The sequence below is a fragment of the Ctenopharyngodon idella genome, chromosome 18, assembly GCF_019924925.1.
Source record: "Ctenopharyngodon idella isolate HZGC_01 chromosome 18, HZGC01, whole genome shotgun sequence".
NCBI lineage: Eukaryota > Metazoa > Chordata > Actinopteri > Cypriniformes > Xenocyprididae > Ctenopharyngodon > Ctenopharyngodon idella.
In genome coordinates, this window is record NC_067237.1 from 7,499,205 (window position 1) to 7,522,453 (window position 23,249).

Consider the following 23,249-nt stretch of genomic DNA (forward strand, 5'->3'; position numbering starts at 1 on the left):
TCAAGTCCCGCCCTACAAGAGCTAATATAGTTATCTATCTCATAGTTATAACAACACACAGTAGTGGTGTTTTGTTCCTGGAAGAATCATGTTTTTTAGAATAAATAGGTTGAATGAACGATTTAATGAATCACTCATGGCCGTGTCCGAAATCGCATACAGTACATAGAGCTCGTTAAAGTCAGCATGAAACGGAAGTTGCGATCATCATAGGCTAAATCGTGCGCACGATTTATAAATCAAGGGAACAAATTAGAAATTTGTGCGCACAATTTAGCAAATCGAGGGAATTAAATAGTAAGTTGTCCACACAATTTTTTTTTTTTCTTGCATGTCATGTGTGGGGCTCTGTATGAAACAGCTTCTCGAACAAGAAAAATTGTAAGGCGGGACTTGATTTTGTTGGGAATTGATTGAATTGTTGTCATTTGCTGCCGTGATCTCATGACTGGTTGTCCCGCCCTCACGCCTTTTGATTAAATATTACGACCCGAATTCCGGAAAAGTTGGGTCATTTTTTAAATTTGAATAAAATGAAAACTAAAAGACTTTCAAATTATATGAGGCAATATTTTATTCACAATAGAGCATAGATAACATAGCAAATGTTTAAACTGAGACATTTTACATTTTTATCCACTAAATGAGCTCATTTCAAATTTGATGCCTGCTACAGGTCTCAAAAAAGTTGCACGGGGGCAACAAATGGCTGAAAAAGCAAGAAATTTTGAAAAGATTCAGCTGAGAGAACATCTAGCAGCTAATTAAGTTAATTGACATCAGGTCTTTAACATGATTAGCTATAAAAGGGATGTCTTAGAGAGGCAGAGTCTCTCAGAAGTAAAGATGTGCAGAGGCTCTCCAATCTGTGAAAGAGTGCGTGAAAAGATTGTGGAAAACAATGTTCCTCAACGTCAAATTGCAAAGGCTTTGCAAATCTTATCATCTACAGTGCATAACAATATCAAAAGATTCAGAGAAACTGGAGAAATCTCTGTGCGTAAGGGACAAGGCCGAAGACCTTTATTGGATGCCCGTGGTCTTCAGGCCCTCAGATGACACTGCATCACTCATCGGCATGATTGTGTCAATGACATTACTAAATGGGCCCAGGAGTACTTCCAGAAACCACTGTCTGTAAACACAATCCGCCGTGCCATCTGCAGATGCCAACTAAAGCTCTATCATGCAAAAAAGGAAGCCATATTTGAACATGGTCCAGAAGTGCCGTCGTGTCCTGTGGGTCAAGGCTCATTTAAAATGGACTGTTTCAAAGTGGAAAAGTGTTCTATGGTCAGACGAGTCCAAATTTGACATTCTTGTTGGAAATCATGGACACCGTGTCCTCCGGGCTAAAGAGGAGTGAGACCTTCCAGCGTGTTATCAGCATTCAGTTCAAAAGCCAGCATCTCTGATGGTAGGGGGGTGCATATAGTATGGGCAGCTTGCATGTTTTGGAAGGCACTTGAATGCTGAAAGGTATATAAAGGTTTCTTGACGATGTCTATTTCAGGGAAAAAATGAAGAATTGTTGCCACCTATAACTTGTAGAAAAATGAGGACTGGAATTATTCTATTCTATTCTATTCTATTCTATTCTATTCTGCTGTGATACAGTAAATACTAGTGACTATTTCATAGATCACAGATCACAGATTTCATCAGAATTTATTTACATACCCCTCACAAAAAATACTGTGGTGGTACCATGAAACAATAATGGTATCTGATAATACCATGTTACCGAATTATTACCATATTCATATACCATGGTAATTATTTGGACCTCCAATGCATTTCAAAAATAGCACAAAAATGGTAGTACCATTGTGCTTTTTGATTTTGTTTTTATGACTCTTTATAAAATTACCTACAAATCCTTATATTTAGGCAATATGCTACCATGCTTATATTGGAGTACAATATTATTCTCTCTTAAACTCAAGGCTTTAACTTTGAAAAATGAATATTGCAGAGGAACTGTGACACATAACCAGCAGAGGGCGCATGCCAAGTAAATATGTGTTATAGTATTGAAATAGCGATCGATAAAACAACCTGGACATTTATGATTTCACTCTAAAATCACAACCTCACTATCACTACATTACTGACAAGACAGCAGCACAAAAAACAAACATTTTCAAATTTCGGACGTTGCCTGTGACGTCGCACCGAGCGTGCGTTGAGGTCATTTCCTGTTTGTGCTCCCGTTGAGTCGCTAGACGGAGGCCTATTCGCGACACCACCACCACTACCACCGCCGCAACATCGCTCACAGACCTACAGGACGGGCACGACGAGGTTTTAAAAGCCTTAAACGCGTCAGAAAAGCGCTGTGGGATGAGTTTGGGCGACCGGGCTCGTGTTTTGGGCCACTGAGGGGCGGTTTGTGAGGATAATCGGACGGTTGGGTGTTGTTATTTTTGGGGCAGCTGAGTGGTCATTGGCAGAGCTCAATACACAGCAGCTCTCGAGAGGAATAAATACACACTTCAGGTCTCTAAACACCCTCGTTTCACCCCACTTACATGGGCTTTTGAGGATTTTTACATTTCAGTTGACCAACACAACGCAGGAGAATAAAAGTGGAGGTAAGGGACTAAAACGTGCATCGATGATTGATGGCTAGCGTGATGTTTAGCCTAGCCCGAGTCTCTATATTTAAATTGCACTTAAATGTTATGTGTTGTTGCCCATTGTGATACATTACCAGACAGAATCTCTTTACGAATATGTTTCTTAGGCTTACTGGATAGATAAACATCATCTCCCGTCATAACACACGTTTGTTCCTCGTTTCCCTTTACACATCATTTTAATATATAAAAGAACGCTTATATATTAATTTAAACCCATTTGGCGCGTATGCTGGTCTCTCCCGCGGGATCTTTGATTGTTGTAAGTGCATCATTGTGTCTTGACGGAAATCTCAGTCTATTAAGTAAAAAAAGAAAAAGAAGCTGAATTAGTGGTAATGAGAGTATATTATTGATCAGGCCCTTTACACGTTGTACAGATGCATGATGGATGTGAATCTATAGGACGAACTCACTGTACATGCTGTATGATCGATCAAACTGATGCCCCTTTGCCATTGGTTTTATTAATAGAGCTGCCATGCTGTTCCACGTGGAGTTCAATTCAATTCTGTTTGCGTGTTTAAAATATTTAAACTTTATTTAAGGTTAAAGTGGTCAGATGTTTGACAGATATGAAATAATGCATCCATCCGGTTAGTGCGTGAGTGTAAACGAGGCCTGAAGGTTATTGGGTTTGAGAGGGGTCAGGTTTAGGACTTCTCAGTATGGAATTATTCCACTCAGCACAGAAAATGTGTAATCATTTGTTTGTTGAAATGGTCACAGCTCTTGTTTGTCTTTCTCTTGTGGACTTCAAAGTGCGTATGTGCGCGCGAGAGAGTTGTTGTTGAAAAAGAGGAACAGACAGACCACTGACCAACTGATACACGCACGCTAGATGCACGACACGTATATGCCAGCGATAGAGACAGTCCGTCTGTTTTTAATGCCAGTGCATGTGTTAAGCAGTTGTGTAATGGACTAGCAGGGGCGTCACAAGGTGGGGATTTTATTTTGCAGGGATAATCCAGTGTTGTGCCCATGGTGATAGGACAGCATGCCAGATCTGTGCCAGAGGCACTGCTATGCCAGGAAACTCCTCTGGCACAGACTGATCTTACACTCAGATCTCACAACAATAATAATAATAATAATAATAATAATAAAGCAGAAAAACAGCTTTTTTTTAAATTTTAGTGGTGTTTGCTAAGGCAGTAATCTCTGTTACTATTGTTTATATAGGGTTAGTGGTTTGAACAAACACCTTACACTAAATGTTAAACTGTGCCATACATTCTGTCCTGCACCGTGTGTGCTACAAACAATAATGGTACTTTAAAATATGTCTTGCTGAGGAGAGGTGTGTTTTCTAGGCGATCAGCTATAGATAAAATTAGCATTAGGGTTAGCACTAGCATTACATTCCACAGACTTGCATTATATCAAGACACTAAAAATTAAAGAGACTCAGAGATGGGCTTTTTGGACCACATTGCTGGAAAAAAAAAATTCTGGTAAAACTGGTAAACAATTTTATAGCAAAAAGAATTTTGCTTATCAAATTTCATTAAAATATTAGACTAATATATATATATATATATATTTTTTTTCCCAGATATATTTGGAGTTAGTTTATTTGTTTTACTCATCTGGCAGATCTTTCAAGATTTATTCTGACAATAACTCTTATGTTACACGGTTTTGCTTCTTAGATTAATATTTCATGCAATTTTGCTTCAAGTTGATTGATCTAATACCTTATGCTGCTTTCACACCGAACGCGTCTGGGGCGTCTGATTTACATGTTAAGTCAATGTAAACGCGCGTCTAGACGTCCTGCGGCGCGAATGGCGCGCGCTCGAATTGAGCGTTCACGCGTCTGATGCGCGAATCGAGCGTCTGACGCCATAGACGCCCGAGTTGAAAACTCTGAACTTTGGCGAAAATTCGCGTCGCGTTAACCAATCAGGAGCTTGCTCTATTAGTGACGTGACTGAGGCAGAAATCCGAAACAGCAATGGAGGACAAAATTACGTCGCTGTACATCTTCATACTTTTATAGAAACAGGAAAAAAGAGGATCTTGCTTGAAAGAAAGTGAGTGAGGAGGTCGGACAATCTGGTAAGTTATAAAAAACGGTCTTTACTCAATTTGAGCTATATATATACATATTGAGACCTCAAGCTAGCTAAAGCTGGCAAATTGATCTTATTCTCTGTAATTTACAACTATTTTCCCGCTGACGAGTTGTTTATTCAGAAGAAGTGGAAGAGTCTGGGACACAAAGGAGCGGGAGAGCCCCTCTCATGACGCGAATTCGCGTCTGTTGTGAAGTCAGTTTCACGCGCGAATGAAGCGAGTAAACTCAAAATGTTCAAGCGTCCAACTAGACGCGTCTGACGCGAATTTGACGAATTCGCGAATTTGAATTTGATTTTTTTGATTTTTTATACACAAGCAATGCACCAATATTAACATCCTGAAAGATAAAATAAGCCAATAATTATTTTAATGTCATGGTCAAAAAAACATTAAAGGACAATATTAAAATATAATGTGATGGTTCACCCCATAATGAAACCTGTATGACTTGCTTTCTTCCATAGATCTAGGGCTGCCCCTGATTAAATATTTTTCTAGTCGACTAGTAGTCATTCAGTTAAGCCATTAGTCAACTAATCACATGTTTATATTAATTAAATTATTTAATTAAATTAAATTAATTAAATATACTGAGAATACTAAACCATAATGAGCCTTTAATATAGGTGTAATATCTATTCTGCGTTCAAGCGTATGCATAAATCTTGCCGCAAAGCACTGGCAAAAGTTATGATTATGAATATGTCGGGGGAAAAATTGCAAGGAGACATTTTAATTGTTTATGGTAACACTTTACAATAAGGTTCATTAGTTAACATTACTTAACTACATTAATTAACATGAACTAATAATGAACTGCACTTATTCAGCATTTATTGATGTTTCTTAATGTTAATTTCAACATTTACTAATACATTATTAAAATCTTGTTAACATTAATGCACTGTGAACTAACATGAACAATCAATGAACAACTGTATTTTACAGTTAAAATACAGTTGTTAAAGAAGATTAATAAATACAGTAGCAAATGTATTGCTCATGGTTAGTTCATGTTAGTTAATACATTAACTAATGTTTAACTAATGAACCTTATTGTAAAGTGTTACCTTGTTTATTAATAAAGTTGTGTTTTCTGAGTCAGTGTCGGCTACAAAGATGGTTTACAAAGCTGCCTCGCCATCTCTGCAGTATAGTAAATGCGCCTATAGAAAGAAATGCAACTGTCCTATGGATTACATAAGCAGAGAGTATTTCTTTTCGATTTTATTTGGTTAGTTTAAAAGTAGACATTTCATGATTTCTATAGATGTATTTCTCATGCCTGTGAGGCAAGTAGCCTATACGCTATATAATTTTGGTTCATTTTTGTGACGCTCTCCAGATCAGGGAGACCGAAACAGCAGAAATCGCATCCTGTTTTTTGTTTTTTGTTTTTTATATACAAAGGCACACCGTTTTCTTGTTGTTGTGAGTTTACACAAATAAAAGTACATACATCAATTTCGAATGATGTATAACTCTTATCTGTATGACCAAAATGTTTCCGCTGTTGTCAGGAAAAATTGCAAGTGATTGCGCCGGCGCCGTTTTGCAGTAAGTGTGCAAATACTTCAGCTTCCACACTCTGCACGAACACTTGGATATGCCCCTAATAACAACGTTAGAGTGGGCGGCCATGTAAAATTGCTACTTACATGTTTCAAATTATAAGTCATATTTGAGGTCGATGGATGATAGACGAAAGTTTGGATTTCTTGCCCGACATACTGTAATTACCACCAGGTGTGTAAGAAAATATCGATACACGTGAATATCGCGATATTATGTTTGGCGATACTGTACTGATTCTCAAAAACACTGCAGTGCTTCCCACAGGTTTGAAATATACTTGTGGTGGTAGCCAGGTGAAAAATCCTCGTATTACCCATGGCACAAAAATGGTCTACTGCATGTGACAAACAAATAATTTGTGATTTTTAACAATATTTTTATTGAAATTCATTTTAATTACATAGGCTACTATTACATTTAATTAAATACTAATATTATTGAATAATGTGTCAAATAATGTTCTTAGGCTATTCTTCCTGTGGGGGAGCATCCCAGCCAGAGACTACAATAGTTTACTATGAATTAAATGGATATCAAAATAAATACAATTTATTGTGTAACCAAAATACCAATAATGCCCAGAAGAAAAAAAAAAAACTTTTAATGACTTTTAATTATAAACAATCCCGAAATACACCGGGACTCTTATTTTGAAATGTCTACACTATTGTGGGCTGATTCTTCAGATGAGAGACCGTCTCTAAAACGTATTATATAAAAGTCATACAGTAGACATTGTCATAATTCATAAAACTCGAGTATATTAGCAATCGCTTGGCATAATGGTGCTCTATTCATTGATTGGGAATCACTTTGAAGCAGTCTGAAACACTGTTGTGCGAGCCTGTAGAATGCGCAACAGCGCCGCCTTTGTGAAATATCCACCGCGTCTCTGCAGCGCACGTGGGAATGTCAGAGGGAGCAAATAGTTCTCGCGGACAGCCGCACACAGAGCCAGCAGGTAAGAAACACGTAGGGCGAGGGGAGATTTTTCACTAGTTAATCGATCGCGGATGGTTTCATTAACTCGGGCGGATAAAAAAGTATAAGATGATAAAAATAATAAAAGCAAAAATGTGTCTCCAAATTATCCCAGCTCCTGCCGCAGTGTACAGAGCTAAAGTGTGGACTCATTTTGGCTTCAACTCTAAAGAAACCACTAAGGAGAGTAGGCCATGTTAAAATCCAATACTTGGGAAACGCATTGAATCTGAGAGCTCACTTAACATCCAGATGACTTCCGCGCTGCTAAGAGAGGCGTTTCAATAGAATATTTAATATGTACTGCACGCTTTCCTCTTAATAACAAAATAAAACCACAACAAAAATGATGTTGATATGTTTGCATCAGCTCTGTTTCAGCACTTCACTGAAGGCACGTTTATTTAAATAGCACTTTATACAATAGACTGCTTTAAAGCAATCAGCTTTACAGTATTAAATATGAAAAAAAAAGAAAAGAGTAATGCAGTCAATGGACTATGACTTTGTGTTGTTAAATACTTAAGAAATTAAAAACTGCTATACTGTGTGCTATACTTTAAAACATATACACCTAAAGAATCCTGCAGTCACTTTACTATTTTCCTAGATAGCACAAAATAGTGATAAGTAGGGCTGGGTATTGACACAATTTTCGCGATTCGATTCGATTACTATTTACATGCTTTCGATTATGATTTCGATTTGATTTGATATTGATTATTTGTGGATGTAGTATATCAGTACAGTACATGGCAAGTTTTCTAGAGGAAAAAAATCAACTAATGCTGTAAACTACACATGTTAGGTCAGTTGGTACTACTATAATACTGAAAGTTAAATTAACTTATTTATATACAAACATTTAAATTACACTCAATGATGTTTTTATTATAAATAGTTTAGAATTACATAATTATATTTCTACTCCAATTCGTAATTCAAATTTAAATCGCGGCTGTCATAACTGATTTATTCAAACATGGATTAAATATTGAAGAACATTAAAAATTATAATATGTAATGGTGCATAGCTATATTTATCAGAATGTTGCTTTCTAGAGTTCACTTTTCTAGCTGACTAGCGAGTTTATGGTCACTGAATATGTTTTTCTGAGGTAAATGTGACGTTACGTGACATTGTTTACAAGCTGTTTTATTGACGTCTTTCCGAGGTTGAAACACTGATTGAGCTATTACACGAGACATGATACCGATTTCGGTAAGTTGTACTGTATATTTTAACATACCTTCAGATGTTTAGTCGTGTTTATTTCGCGCTGTAACTGGTACTAAAGCGGAGTAAAGGATGTTCACATGCGCTCCGTGCTGCCGCTTCTCTTTAACTGAGGCGCTAAAGCGGTCTGTCACGTCACAATAAACAGCGCCAAAACGGTATTTATTTTTTGAATCCCATAATAAGATGGATGTCATTTGAAATCTGAGACTTTGCTTCATATCAAAAGTAACAAAGCACAAAGATTATTGTGATTTATTGGATGGGAGGCGCTACGTATTCTGCTCATTCGTCAACTGAAAACAGACTAGACTAATCGATTCTTGGGATTTAAGAATCAATATCAGTTCGTAAAAATGAGAATCGGTTAAAATTTTTACCCAGCCCTAGTGATAAGTGATAATCATCTTAATCATCTTGATTAAATAAAGTTTTTTGTCAGGTTTTATGCATATGGTAGTGTTCCTTTTGACAGGTTTTTTTTTTTTTTTTTAAACAAGAAATATTGCAATATATCACCTTTCTTGCAGTTTCGCAATATATATCAATATATCATATCGTAACCCTGTATCGTGATGCGTATCATATCGCCAGATTCTTGGCAATACACAGCCCTAATTGCCACAAGGACCCGCCGTTAATGATCTGTCCCCTCACAAGACTTCGCCACAGGTTTTTTTTTTTTTTTCTGCGACTAACCGACTATAAAATTTTGGTCGACTGTTGGAGGCCAGCCCTACATGGAACATAAAAGAAGATATTGTAAAGAATGTTTTGGCATTTGTTTTCCATACAATGAAAGTGAATAATGTTCTAATCCATGTCGATCATATCTAACCTGCCACATCTAATGGTTAAAGATTAAATTTTATGGCAGCAACCATTAACTTGATATGTAATTCACATGTCATATTGAACTACTTTTAGTAATTTTGCAGTTTTGAAGTGTCTTCTTCAGAAAACAAAACAGATAGGTTGTGTTTTAAAATGTTTAAACTTTTTTTTGGCCATACAATGGTCCAAAACAGCACTGGATCCCACTGAAGGCCCAATACACTTTAAGCTAAATTGGGGAATGAACTGGGGTGACGCCATTTCGAACAAAATCAGGCCACAACAAAGTTCATTTGGAGTTCATTTCGGGAGTTCAAAACAGCTTGCCAAAGCGAACTTTCGGAAAAAGGTCGCTCCGGCTGGTAAAAACCTTCATGCTACCAGTGGTCCATGGCGATTACATATTAGGTAGGAGTACGCTGAGGCTCCGCCTTCTTTAACATGGAAAGTGCACAGCACATATTTACATATTCATCTAATTGTTGCTCTCATCAGTGTGGGTAGAGTTGGGATGTTATGCCGTAGTATACCGCTGGTCACACATTATGAACTTCTTTTTACCCCAAGCGAAGAACGAAAAAGAACTTCGCCAAGAGCATATCGGGGCATCGACTTCAATTGTACTGACAAAAAAAAACATTGGTGGGCAGCGCTCCAACACATAGCATGGAGTGATGACAGAAATGATGATGGATTTTTCATTTTTTTTTTGGTGAACTATTCCTTTAAAACAAAAATTAAATGTATGCAACTATTAAACTAAACCATATTACTATTATATTAATAATGAATAAATTAAACACACTAAAGATCTTATCAGTAGTTTTTAATCATTGCCAAATCAGTGTTTAAACTAATCAGCTTAAAAAGAATTACCAGCAATGCCTTAGCAACCACCCACAATACTCTGTCAACTTTCGCATTTACAAGGAGCAATTTCATTTGCGGATGAACAATTCTGCTCCCAAATTGTCATTTAAGCATTGCTTTATGCAGCAAAAACCATGTGCTTTCTAATGCTGATTCTGAAAACAGCAGGTGTCTTGTCTTGTTCAGTGTACAGAGTGGCGTGTTCACCTGTGGATCAGACTGGCTTCACTGCAGTCTAATTGGCATCTCCATGGTGATAGAATAGAGCTGTCGCATTTCCCGTCAGAAATGGTTTAAAAACACTTTGTGGTAAATGAGGCTCATCCTTGTCCCATGTTCATTAAGTCTGTGTTATTCTCTTCACACGTATTGTGATTTTAAAAACCACAGCATTTGCATTACACATAATATTGTCAGAGTAAAAGCCTTGCGAATAACATGGAATAACAGGGAATGCAGGTTTCATGGTTATTTTGCACTCTCATCCAAAGCATCAATTAAAAACATTTGTAAATTAAATTCAAATTAAGTTGTTCCACAGGAAGAAAAGTAGTTTTTTTCCCTTTTTGTAACTGATGTCAGTTTAATCACATGCGAGTAAATTTAGATAAAGGGTTTTAGAACAAATGCATTATACATTTAATCACTATCATCAGCATAAGCATAATACATTTATTTATGGGTCGTTGCCGAATAAGGTTTTTAAAAAAGTAAAAAACATAATAAAGATGTACTTAATTTTAAAGTTTTATTAAGTGTTAACAATGAGATTGTGTTTTTTATAATCAATTTACACTGCTTTTTTTTTTTTTTTTTTTTTTTTTTTTTTTTTATACAAGATGGACAAAATTTGTCATCAAAAAAAGTTTGAATTTTGGTTTTACCGAATGAAGATATTTTCAAACAATGCTAACAAGCTGATAGCTAGCTAGATAGCTAGCAAAAAGGACAGTCAAACATTTTATATTACAAGTTTTTAAAATATTACAACATTTTCCATGTTTTATAGCAGTTGTACCGAATGACCTGATGTTTCGGGACATGCGTATGAGCAAGTAAAAACATTAATTTTTTAAAGAGTTAAAAGAGAGTTGGTTACTTTGCTTCAGGACCATGTGGTCCTTTGCAGGTGTCTGAATGATGTCACATCCTGTCACATGATATTGACCGCATGACTTGATCCAAAATGGTCCCTTTATATTGGTTCCCCCGAATGACATCAATGAAATTCATTTTTCTGGACATTCTTATAACAAATCAACGACTTCGACACATAATTTTAATTCCATTTTGCACTATGTTGAGAAATGATGTTATAAAATCATGCCAGAATAAAAAATATATACATTACATTTTTAAGATATTTTAATCACAATTGCAATGGCTGTATTGGCCTTTGGACGGTTAAACCGAATGACCTTTTGACATTTCAAAATCTTTAAAGGTCGGAACACACCAAGCCGACGGTTGGCCGTCGGGCAGTTTTTGTTCGTCGGCCGACTAAGTTTTCTCAGTGTGTTCTGCACCATCGGCTGAAGTTGGTCCTCGTCGGCTTTTTTCCGGCTGATTCGAAATGTTGAATCGATGCTCGGCGGTCCGTCGGGCCATCTGATCATTCTGATTGGCTGTTCAGCTACTGCCACCTGCTGGTACGGAAAGGCATTTCATCTTGCGCAGGCGCAGAACGGACATGCTACTTGGCCGTCGGGTGTCGAGCGTTGGTTTGGTGTGTCAGGCCAACTTTGGACACAGATGCTGCCAACGTGAGCCAACTCCGCAGTCTGCTTTCGTCACCACCAGTTCGTCGGCGTCGGCTTGGTGTGTTCCGGCCTTAAAATACCCTTATATGTAGCAAAATATAATTAAAACCTTTTGGATTCAATAAAAGAGATCTAGTTGTACTTCCTTACATACTTTGGATGTCATATCTTTGTTGATTATTATTATTATTAAGGTGTTTGGACAAAAAAAAATGACCGGTTACGTCATTGACCCTTATATTAAGCGTAATTTTATATAATCATAAATTCTTAGCCTATATTTTTTTTTTCATTATAGCTACAATAAATTATTCATCCAAAAAAATGGACTTCTTAAAAAGACTAATAACATCTTAAAGTATCTATCTTATCTTTTCGAACTGGTTTGCTCTTATTTTTAGTAACTGAGCTCAGGACAGATGTGAGGTGAATATTGCATTATTCACATTAGCACTTTTAGAATAAAAGGTGATGATTAGTGTTCAACTCATTGCCTGGAATCATCTTCATAAAGTCAAAAAAATGATTATCCATCAGCATCCACCAGGATCAGACCCTGATCCTCGATCAGCACTTTATCCCGCATGTAAAGACACTTTTATGTGAATAATGACTCAGCACTTAAGATTCATTCATGCAGTGTATAACACCACTGAAATTTTCCATAGAAAGTCTTACACTCACCTCTCTGTCATGATCATTGCTCTCCTGCCCCCAGCTAGAGTTCAATATTGGTGTACAGGACGCTCTGTTTTATTCAGTAAGATGATAACAAATGCAATTCAGCTGTTCCTCTTCTGTTAAATGTGAAATCCTTAGAGATTGAGGCTTATCTCTTACAGAGTGCTGAATGCTGCATTTATGTCAAGTTTACATTACAAACTTTCTGAACAGGTGGCATTCCTGTAGCTTTAGTCAGGTGACAATTTGTGTAAAATCTTTCAGTTTTGTGCTAGAGCAGTGTTTCTCAACTGGTGGGTCGCAAGATCGTTTTGAGTGGGTTGCGGAGTGTGTAGTCAAAGAAACAACAACAAATAAAACTTAATTCTAATTAATTACATCTAATTAATGTTTTTCTGATGCGAAACTTTTTTATTTTGAAAGACGTGCATGAACGCTGTTGACTTTTTCTTTCAGATGCAGTTTAAGCTTGTCTGAGAAAAACGAGTTGTCCTGATTCAGTATCTGTGGTCAGATGAGATGTCAGGCTATAACTGTATGTAATGTCAGTGTCATTATTCTAATGTTATTTTCGTAACTTGCTGCAAAACAAAAAGTCTCTCACCTCAGAAAAACTAAATTTCCTGTCCTGTCGGACGTTATTCTGTGCTCGAGCGCGCACTCTTCATTTGCTCGTGAATGTGGAGGTGCGTACTGTATAAAAGAGCAAATGAAATTACAAGCATGCAACGTCACGGTTACGTTGTCAATTAGTAAGTCATACACAATGCTTTTATTAAAGGTATTTGCTCACCAAATGGTGTTGCAAACCTATATAATTTTCTTTATTCTGTGGAATAAATGCACCCATACAATGAAACGCAATAGGGTCTAATGTTGTTTCCATTATTATTCTCTTGTTTTGTTCATAAATACTATTTGCTATTAGCAACCCTCTACAGACACACTGAAGCTTGATTTGCCATTGGCTAGTAACATTTTTTTATTTTACTCGCCAGACTTTAGTTTTTACATGGAATGCAAGAACAATGCAAATGAAAAAATTCTATATAAATATAAGAACAAATAATCAAACTACAAGAAATAGCACAAATAAACACAATGGATGCAAATTAAATAAACAGTGCTTTTCAGTTTTTTCAAGTAGATCTCACAGTAGTTAGATACAGATTAGGTAGATTATGTACAGAAATTTAATAATCAAACACTGCATAGTCTTCTCTGTATAAATTAAATACAGATTAATCCTTATTAAAGTTACAAAAGTTCAGTCAAGAGCAGTAATTTTTTTTGCAGTGAGTCTTTTGTTGTTTGATTAACATTAAAAACACAGCAGCAGGAATATTAGGCTGTCACTTTAAGACAGTGCACGGATATACTGATATTGTTACACATGCGCTTTCTTTTTTTTAAACTGTTGTTTGTTCACTTAAGATAACCGACTATGTTTACTAAAATACAAGCCAAGATGGACATTTTGACAATTTTGTGTGAAATTGTCCGTTCAAGTGCAAGACGTGAAAGAGCTCAATTCAGTGTTCGCATCCCAGGCCTTCTGTCAGACAAGCGTGGTTTATATTTTGTGTCTTCTTGCTAAAAAACACGAGCAAATGATAAACTTTTATGCAGCACTGGCCCGTTTGGGAAAATGACAGATCTGTCATCTCTTGCCCATCGGGCAGTCATGTCGAGCCTTGCGTTTAGATCTAGCACATCAATTCTCTTTACGTGGCATCTGTAAATCTCTCTCTTTCTCTTGCGTTGGGCGCGCGTGTGAGAAAGCGGCAGAGGGCGCTCTTAGTCAAGCGACGGTGCGTAAACCTCAGCAGGCAATGAAATTATGTCTGTGTTAAACTTATTTTGACTGAAATCATACAATTTACTAGCCACTGGCTAATTAAAAACATTTTTTAGTTGCCTAGCGTGAAATTTAGTGATTTACTTGTGTTGTAGAGGGTTGGTTATAAGCAATAGATATGTAAAACTTCTTAGTCTGTAGTGCTTCCTATGTTGTACTTTGTGGTTGACATTGGTTTATTTGTCTTGATCCCAGGTGAGTCTGGCTCTGTGGTACTGAACGTCTGTCTGACCCGAGGCTCGACGCTCCCCCTCCCCCAACCTCCCTGCCACCCTGCCCTACGCCCCACATACCCCTAACCCAGCATGAACGAGGTCAGCATCGTCAGAGAGGGCTGGCTCCACAAGAGAGGTGAGCACTGCATGCTCACACATTCATCAGAACAGTCCGTATCATATTTTTAGATGGTAAACACTGATTTGTTGTTTGTCTCTGTCTTTTCTTTTTTTTCCCCTTTTGACGCTTTTATCTTCCTGCCATCTACTTCCTTGTATCTCTTCCTCCTTCTGTCTGCAGGTGAATATATTAAGACTTGGAGGCCCCGATATTTCATACTAAAAAGTGATGGCTCTTTCATCGGCTACAAGGAGAAGCCTGAGACGTCAGACCACAATCAGCCGCCTCTTAACAACTTTTCAGTCGCAGGTCTGCCACAGTCTGTTTCTCTCCATGCGCACCAGATCGTGTAGTATTCTAAAATATGGCTCCCTTAGTTGGTTTATTGCTTACCAATTATAGTTTACAGAAACTATTGCTAAGGCAAGGGATGTATGATATACAGTCAAACCAAAATTTATTCAGACACCTTGAACATTTCATTCATTATTACAGTTTATTCTCTATAGTTTAAAAAAATGGTAATAAAATATGACAAGATCTCAGAGTTAAACTGTGTCAGAAAAAATTAATCTTAATTATGTCAGATAACACTTCTAGCAGTTGAAACTGTAGTTTGTAGTTGGGACTTGATTTTGTTAATCAGGAATTGATTGGCTCATTGTTGTTTGCTATTGCTGTGATGTCATGTGAGTGGCAGGTTGCCCCGCCCTCATGCCAGTAACACATCAACAGAGAAGAGATGTCACTGCAAAGGGGGAGGGGAAGTTATTTTGATTAAAGAATATGAGAACACGTGAATTTAAAAAACGATGTGCACAAATAAATAATTTAATAAATACTGAAGTATTCCATAAAAAAAAATAACAATCATGGTCAATTTTGTTTTTAATGGTGACTTTAAAGTATAGTGGTAAATGATGGCAAAAAATTTATTTGTTTGTCTGACCAATAGCAAATGGAGTCAGTGTTCAATAATACCTTTTTGAAAATAGACTTCAATTTTACAAAAGTGGCATAGAAATTACACCGTTCATCTTTAACTAAAGTATAAATACGAATGTTTGAAAAAGTATGAAAACACCACTGAAACTGTAAACTACAATTTGACCAAAAATGAAAGAATTCATGAAAAAAATGACTTTTTACTTTATTTTATAATTGTTATTATTATTATTTTTAATCAGTGTTGAACAGTCTGATGCGTTTAAACCTGGAAATCAGAGTATTCAGTCAAAAAGAACCACCTAATCAACAGCAAGCAAGGGGCACAGATCAAATCACAGTTCACCTTTAATATATGGTGTTTAGAAATTTTGACCCATTCAAGAAATTTAAATCCAAATTACAACTTTTTAAAACTGTAATATCCTTTGCAGAGTGTCAGCTGATGAAGACTGAACGACCTCGGCCGAACACGTTTGTCATCCGCTGCTTGCAGTGGACCACTGTTATTGAGCGCACCTTCCATGTGGATAGCAATGCTGAAAGGTGAGATGAGATGGAGAGTCCTGCTGGAATCTGTGTTTGTTGTGGATGAATGAATGAGTGGAAGAGAGAGAAAGCTTAAGATGGAGATGCTAAATGGTAGGGCTGCCCCCTAACAGTCGACGAGAAGAGGCTTAGTCAACCAAAATTTTATTAGTCGCAGAAAAATAAAATCGACAGGATGTGGCGAAGTCACGCAGTCTGTGACAGACAGACCATTAACAGCTGGTCTGTGTGGTAATTACAGTACATCAGGCAGGACATCCAAACGCTCACCTATCATTCATCGACCTCATATATGGCTTATCATCTGAAAAAAAGTAGTAGCAACTTTAGATGGCCATTTGCTCTAACACTAACCTAGAAAAATGTGGGCTATTCAAGTGTTTATGCGGAGTGTAAAAACTGAATAGTAGCGCGCTTACTGCATGACAGCTAACATGGAGGTGCCGGTGTGATCACTTGCACTTAAAATACTCCTTCATTTTTGGTCATACAGATAAGAGTAATACATCTTTTGAATCTGTAAAGAGTCTACTTTTATTTGTGTGCACTCACAATAACAACAAAACATTGTGCTTTTGTAAAATAATGAAAGCAAACAGGGTGTGCTTTCTTTGTATGAACTTGATCACACCAAAAAAAAGAACTCCATGTAAACTTGCCTCACAGACATGAAAAATATATCTATAGAAAGTGATATGTCTACTTTTAAATGAAGCAATTCAAATGGAAAACAAATATTCTCAGGTTATGTAATCCGTATGAAACGTGCATATAGGTGCACGCACTACTGGCGGAGATGACGAGTCATCATCGTCAACTTCATCACTGCAGCCGAAAATACAGAAAACACTGGTTTATCAATTAATTATTAAAATGTTAAAGCAATCTCCTTGCTGTTTTCCCCCGATGCATTCATAATCATTACTTCTGCTGGTGCGCTGTGGCAAGCTGCGTGTGCTTGAACGCTGATTAGGGTATGTTGCCATTAAATGCTCATTATTAGGATTTATATGGTTTATTAATAAACATGCGATTAGTCGACTAATCGCTTAAAATGAATGACTACTAGTCGACCAGAAAAATCTTTAGTCGAGGGCAGCCCTACTAAATGGCATTTCCTGGGAAAGCAGATTTAGGTGCATTAACCACATTTTTTGTTAATCAGAACAGGTTATTACTCACTGCCTGTTGCTTATAATGGACCGTAAAATAGGTGAAAAACATTTCAGTGGAAACAGGAATTGTGTTTAGGTCATTTTGTGAGTAAAAAGCTCAATTCATCCGAAGGATTGTAATCACATACATGAGATCAGCGTAGTATGACACAAAACAACAAGAGGAACCCTAACCTCCTTTGCTATTTAGATTATTTAAATTATTAATGACTAATATGATTTCATCTTGATGTCTATGCAGAGAAGAGTGGATACGTGCCATCCAGGCTGTGGCCAATGGGCTCAAGTCCCGGGAAGAGGAGGAGCCAATGGACATCAACTTTGGCTCCCCTGGAGACAACAGTCTGGAGGGGATGGAGGCTGCAATCGCAAAATCCCGCACCAAAGTGGTGAGTGCCTTGCCTCAATGTGTAGCCACATTCTGGTTGTTTGGGTAACATGATTCACTTCTCTGTTAATAACCACCTCATTTGACCGCTGTCCCAAGAAACCAGTTTCTTTCATAGATGTGCTAATTTCATGTCTCTCGTGTCACCTTGCACTCTCTCTTCTCAAATAATAGAATTTCATCTTGTATCAAGATTTCATATCCAGTTATCATCATGTAGTAGCCATGTAATATACGAGATAAAAAAAAAAAACCTCCAGTATTATGAGACCTGTGTTGGTTCCCAGTCACCCTGTAATGGTTTATTTTGTGATAATGACTTGCTGAATTCTGTCATAATTGTAGGTGATATTGTACAAAACAGTTCAATTGTGTGATTGCAAGTTTGCTTTTTAAATGTATTTGTCACTTTATGTTAATAATAGTTTTTTTTATTTTTTTTTTTTAAATTGTAAATTAAAAGTAAAATTTTTATTTGAAGTGCCTCTGTTATGCTAATTTAAAGGTTCCTAATTTTGTTTTGGAGGTCTCCTACAATGTTTACATGCATCCAATATACCATAATGTATATCATAATATACATTGCAGCATCACCTCTTTTCTCCGTGTCTGAAACTAGTGGTTAAACGGATTGTTGTTGATCCGTGATCCGTACGGACCAAGCCCTACGGTTCGGCACGCATGTGATTGGCGGATCAATTGCAAGTTTAACCGCAATAGAGTGAAAGGTTATCATTTGCACGTGTTTTGTCTTGCTAGTTTACACATTAAATAGATATAAAACCATTCCAGCGCTAGAAGAGGCAAAAGAGGGTTTAATTCGGTATCGCACGCCACGTTGTTATCGGTGCGCACAGACGCACATACATACAAGACTCGCGCACACACAGAGAGAGAGAGAGGCACGTTACAGATAGCTTGCAAACTCCAAACTGATTTCTCTTTCGCGTCCTAAATGCACTTGGATGGACACATACATGCATTATGTCAGTCAAAATACCCCTCTCGGCAAGTATTCTCATAAACACATTCGGTTATGTCTTAAGTGAACAAGGTGAGAATTCGGAAGTGTATCTATCGGATGTGTGCGTGCATGGAGTCTTAGTCTTAAAGTGACAGCAACCTATAAATAGCTGCTGTTGTCTGTCATGTAAATTAAACAGCAAAACACAGCTTTAACAAAGATTAATCTATTTTAAATTTATACAGTGAAGTGTCATTTTACATTTAATTACTACATTTCCATACACGAAAATTAATATTACAGTTAGACCTTATACTTTATTTGTAACATTATGATGTATTTATCTATGCTTGTAATTGGTGTACAGTATTTGTTCTTTTTACAGTCTGTTCACTTGCCTTTAATAATGTGTTAGGCTAGTAGTTTCTGCTGTGGTATTGGAGTAAAGTGGGCTAAGTAATAAATGGAAAGTTACCCCCCACCCCCCAATTTTTTTTTTTTTTTTTTGTGCTGATCCGAAAAATGATCTGATCCGTGACTTAATAACCGTGATATGATCCGAACCGTGAGTTTTGTGATCCGTTGAACCACTATCTGAAACGATTCAATCAAGGATCCATATTCTTTCCGAGAGCCTACTCTTCTCTAATTGGTTAGATGGCCCAGTCATTGTGATTTGGTCTATTGCATACAGCGCGTGTCGGAAACGGGAGCACCCATTACCATATCTGAATTTCAGCTCCAGAGGCTTCTTCAGCACTTGCATACACAGTGATGCGAACAGTAACGATGGTGTGAATTTTCAATTCAATTCAATTCAAGCGCGAGTCGTCATCGTTTGGCATGCAAAGTGGACTCGCAGTGCAGAAAACGGTGTCATCTCGACAATATCAACAAAACAAACCAAACTCCTCTTGGTCTCAGCTAAGACTACAGTGTTTGAGGGCAGGTCAAAGTAGATGCTGTTCACGGGCAGCCAATGAAGACCATAGGCTGGTATTATGCAAATGTGTTACAAATTATGCATTATGCAAATTTGTTACTCATTTCAGGATCACAGTCAGTTCTTTTATTTGCGAGATAACTAATTTATCATGCACTTTGATCTCTGAAACTTTGCAGACCTTTTACATTCACAAACAACTGTATTGCACACTAAATGAAAGGTAATTTCCGAAAAAGCATAATGGGGCACTTTTTTAGTTTGTTTTTCATTTAATTGCACTGTTTTGTTATGACATGATTCAGATCTGCATCACTGTAATTGTTCTATTAAGGTTTTATGACTGAGTAGAATTAATTCATATACAATAAACTTTTCAACTGGATTTTTTTCTTTCTCAGACAATGAGTGACTTTGACTACTTAAAGCTGCTGGGTAAAGGCACTTTTGGAAAGGTGATTCTAGTGAGGGAAAAGGCTACTGGCATGTACTACGCCATGAAGATCCTACGCAAAGAGGTCATCATTGCTAAGGTGGGCACCACATAAATCAAAGTTTAAAATGCTCCTGAATGATTTGTTTCATAATCATGACATGGTGGCGTGTCTTTTTTTTTTTTTTTTTTTTTTTTTGTTTTGTTTTTTGTCTATTTCAGGACGAGGTTGCACACACAATCACAGAAAGCAGAGTGTTGCAGAACACACGGCACCCCTTCCTTACAGTATGTCCATCTCTGTTAGGTTTTTTTGGTTTATTGCACAATTATCTTGGTTTTAGATTTGTTAATTCACATTTTTCAATCTTTCCGAGTACAGACACTAAAATACGCCTTCCAGACACGAGATCGTTTGTGTTTCGTCATGGAGTACGCAAATGGAGGCGAGGTTTGTCACATCCTCTCACTCCTTACAAAAACAAACTAGAAAAGCCTTCACTATTCTGTCTCTTTTAAAATTCTGTTTTGTCTCCTTTCTACGTGTTTCCAGCTGTTCTTCCACTTGTCTCGAGAGCGTGTGTTTACGGAGGATAGAGCTCGTTTCTATGGGGCTGAAATTGTTTCAGCATTGGAGTATCTGCACTCTAAAGATGTCGTCTACAGGGACCTAAAGGTTTTCTTCTTTTAATGTGCTGTGTAATTATTGTGAAAATAGTTTATGAATTGTGTTTGAAAAGTATTGCATGTAATGGTGTCATAGACCACAAAGACATGAAGTCCATGTTCCTTTTTTTACCACAAATGACAGATTTCCTAATTCTGTTTGAACTATGTTTCTCTCTACAGCTGGAGAATCTAATGCTGGATAAAGATGGTCACATTAAAATCACAGACTTTGGCCTGTGTAAAGAGGGCATTACTAATGAGGCCACCATGAAGACATTCTGTGGGACCCCAGAGTACCTTGCTCCTGAGGTACTGCCAACTCACTCCATTAACATGTTTTCTCAACCGATTTATAAATCATAGTTTGGTACCAGATTAAAGTGAAAAAATCTAAATCAGGCTCATCTAAGAATTGCTCTTTTTTTGACCCATGATAATTAAATTTTTTTAGTGTTTTTAAGGCACGTGTCATTGCATCACCTGTCAATGACATCATATCCACATTACCCTTGATTTCCGGTTTTACCATGGAAACACCAAAGACAATTAGACAAGTGAGCATCTGTTAGGATATCTTTATCGACAGAAAACTAAACATTATTATATAGCTCAACATTGTTAGTCTTACTGTTTGAATCTTTTATTTTCTTGATTTACCACGAATAACATGTTTGTACCATGCCTCAGAGACAACACTGTTTTGTCAAGTGGCTAACATGGCGTAATCAGAAAGAGCTTTATTTGTAGTAACAGTAATACAGCATTCTCTCCGTCATACAATATATTTTAAAATAGATTGCATGCCATTTAGCAACACAAGTTATCCAGCTTTTATTATGATATTCTAATATCGATCTAGTTTACTGCAATCCTTGAAAAAAGTGTCTCAGCTAAGTTAGCGCACGTTAATGTAACGTTGTTATAACACAACCTTATAACATAACTTTCAACACATTCAAATGTATTTTTAGTATGATTGTTTTGACCAAGTAAAACAGCGTTGCATTACCCACAGTTTTAATTTGTCAAATAAAGTGACCTGTATGAGTAGTAATTAAGCACTTGTGGTTATTTCATTAGAATGAAATAAAATAATGTGAATTTAAGTGATGAAATGTAACTGTAACAAAGTACAGGGAGCGAGGTGGATGTTAAACGTAACTTTAATCATAATAAACGTAAGCAACAAAACGAAAGGAGCGGCAACGGCCGTCTGCGGCATATATGCATAATAAACTCAGCAACGTAAAATGTCTCAGGCTCTCAGTCCCGCCTGGCTTCATAACACAGTACTAAGTTAATGAAACTTTAATAAATTAGCTCATCCATAAACATAACCTCAACCATCAGCTGTGGAGGTTAAGACAACAACTTCCATGATTCCACGCTCATTCACGGCATCGTCAAGCTACGCCTTTATTGTTTGATTAGCGACCTCTAGCTGCAAAACTTACATACTGTGCCTTTAAAGTAGGAAAATATTTTGTTTGGATGTTTTGAACTTCACCATTGAAAGGAGAGCAGAAGCTAAAAGGCATCTTCACAGTATTACTACATGTCAAGAAGTACTAGATCAAGGTTTAAGAAAATATTTTGCTCCTGAGCTATTTCTTCTAGTAACTAGTTAAATGGTTAAATTAAAAATGTGTTTAAAAAAGGCTCAGTTATGCAAGTATCATTTCATGTAAAATTTAGCATATACATTTCATCTTTTTAAATGTTAAGAGATGGAAAGGAATCATTAAACATTGTTCATTTGAAGCAACTAAAAAAGAAAAGGTAAAGCTATTGCTCTATATTAATATAGTTGTTGTAGAACAAAGCTTGATGTTGATTTGAAAATATTTCAATTGCTCTTTTGGCTAACAGAAAAAGATGCTATGTAAACAAATTATCAGTTTGTTATTCTCCATGTATTCCCAGTGTGTTCTTATTGACCGCAGTTCGTCAGTGCATGTTGTGCCAAAGAGGGAAAAAATTCATCTTTATAAGCTTTCATTATTGGTCTTAATATCTAAATAGCTAATTATGGTTTAAGGTACTATTGTTGCCATGCAGCCTTTCCAGTATTTGACACAGTAATTTACTGCTTGTTAATGGTGCAGTAAGCGATTTCTAAGAAACATTGTTGATATTTGAAATCAACACCCAAATACCCCTCTCTTCGTTGCTCCGCCCCTAAAATAACATGCGCTATGCAACAGTCAGCGATTAACAGCTGGCGCATCAGACTGTCTCGTTACTATTGCTAATATTACAACAACATGTCTTGGTTCTGTGAAACATAGCAAAACCAATGTTAGTCACATACTGAGCAGAAAAAAAAG

General features: G+C 36.9%; 1 protein-coding gene across 2 annotated transcripts in view; it reads left to right on the top strand.

Moving 5' to 3' along the window:
* The first annotated feature begins 2,201 nt into the window (after nt 1–2,201).
* Nucleotides 2,202–23,249, top strand: part of akt2 (v-akt murine thymoma viral oncogene homolog 2) — a 28,122-nt gene continuing 7,074 nt past the window's right edge. Inside the window, exons 1-11 of one of the 2 annotated variants that reach the window (XM_051870078.1) lie at nt 2,202–2,594; nt 13,119–13,197; nt 14,716–14,871; nt 15,037–15,165; nt 16,236–16,347; nt 17,767–17,914; nt 20,222–20,353; nt 20,476–20,541; nt 20,636–20,704; nt 20,807–20,929; nt 21,103–21,231. In XM_051870078.1, the coding sequence (XP_051726038.1) occupies nt 14,826–14,871; nt 15,037–15,165; nt 16,236–16,347; nt 17,767–17,914; nt 20,222–20,353; nt 20,476–20,541; nt 20,636–20,704; nt 20,807–20,929; nt 21,103–21,231 (954 nt within the window). In that variant the 5' untranslated portion in view covers nt 2,202–2,594; nt 13,119–13,197; nt 14,716–14,825. The remainder of the gene's footprint in view (nt 2,595–13,118; nt 13,198–14,715; nt 14,872–15,036; nt 15,166–16,235; nt 16,348–17,766; nt 17,915–20,221; nt 20,354–20,475; nt 20,542–20,635; nt 20,705–20,806; nt 20,930–21,102; nt 21,232–23,249) is intronic. The other variant, XM_051870077.1, reaches the window with a different exon arrangement.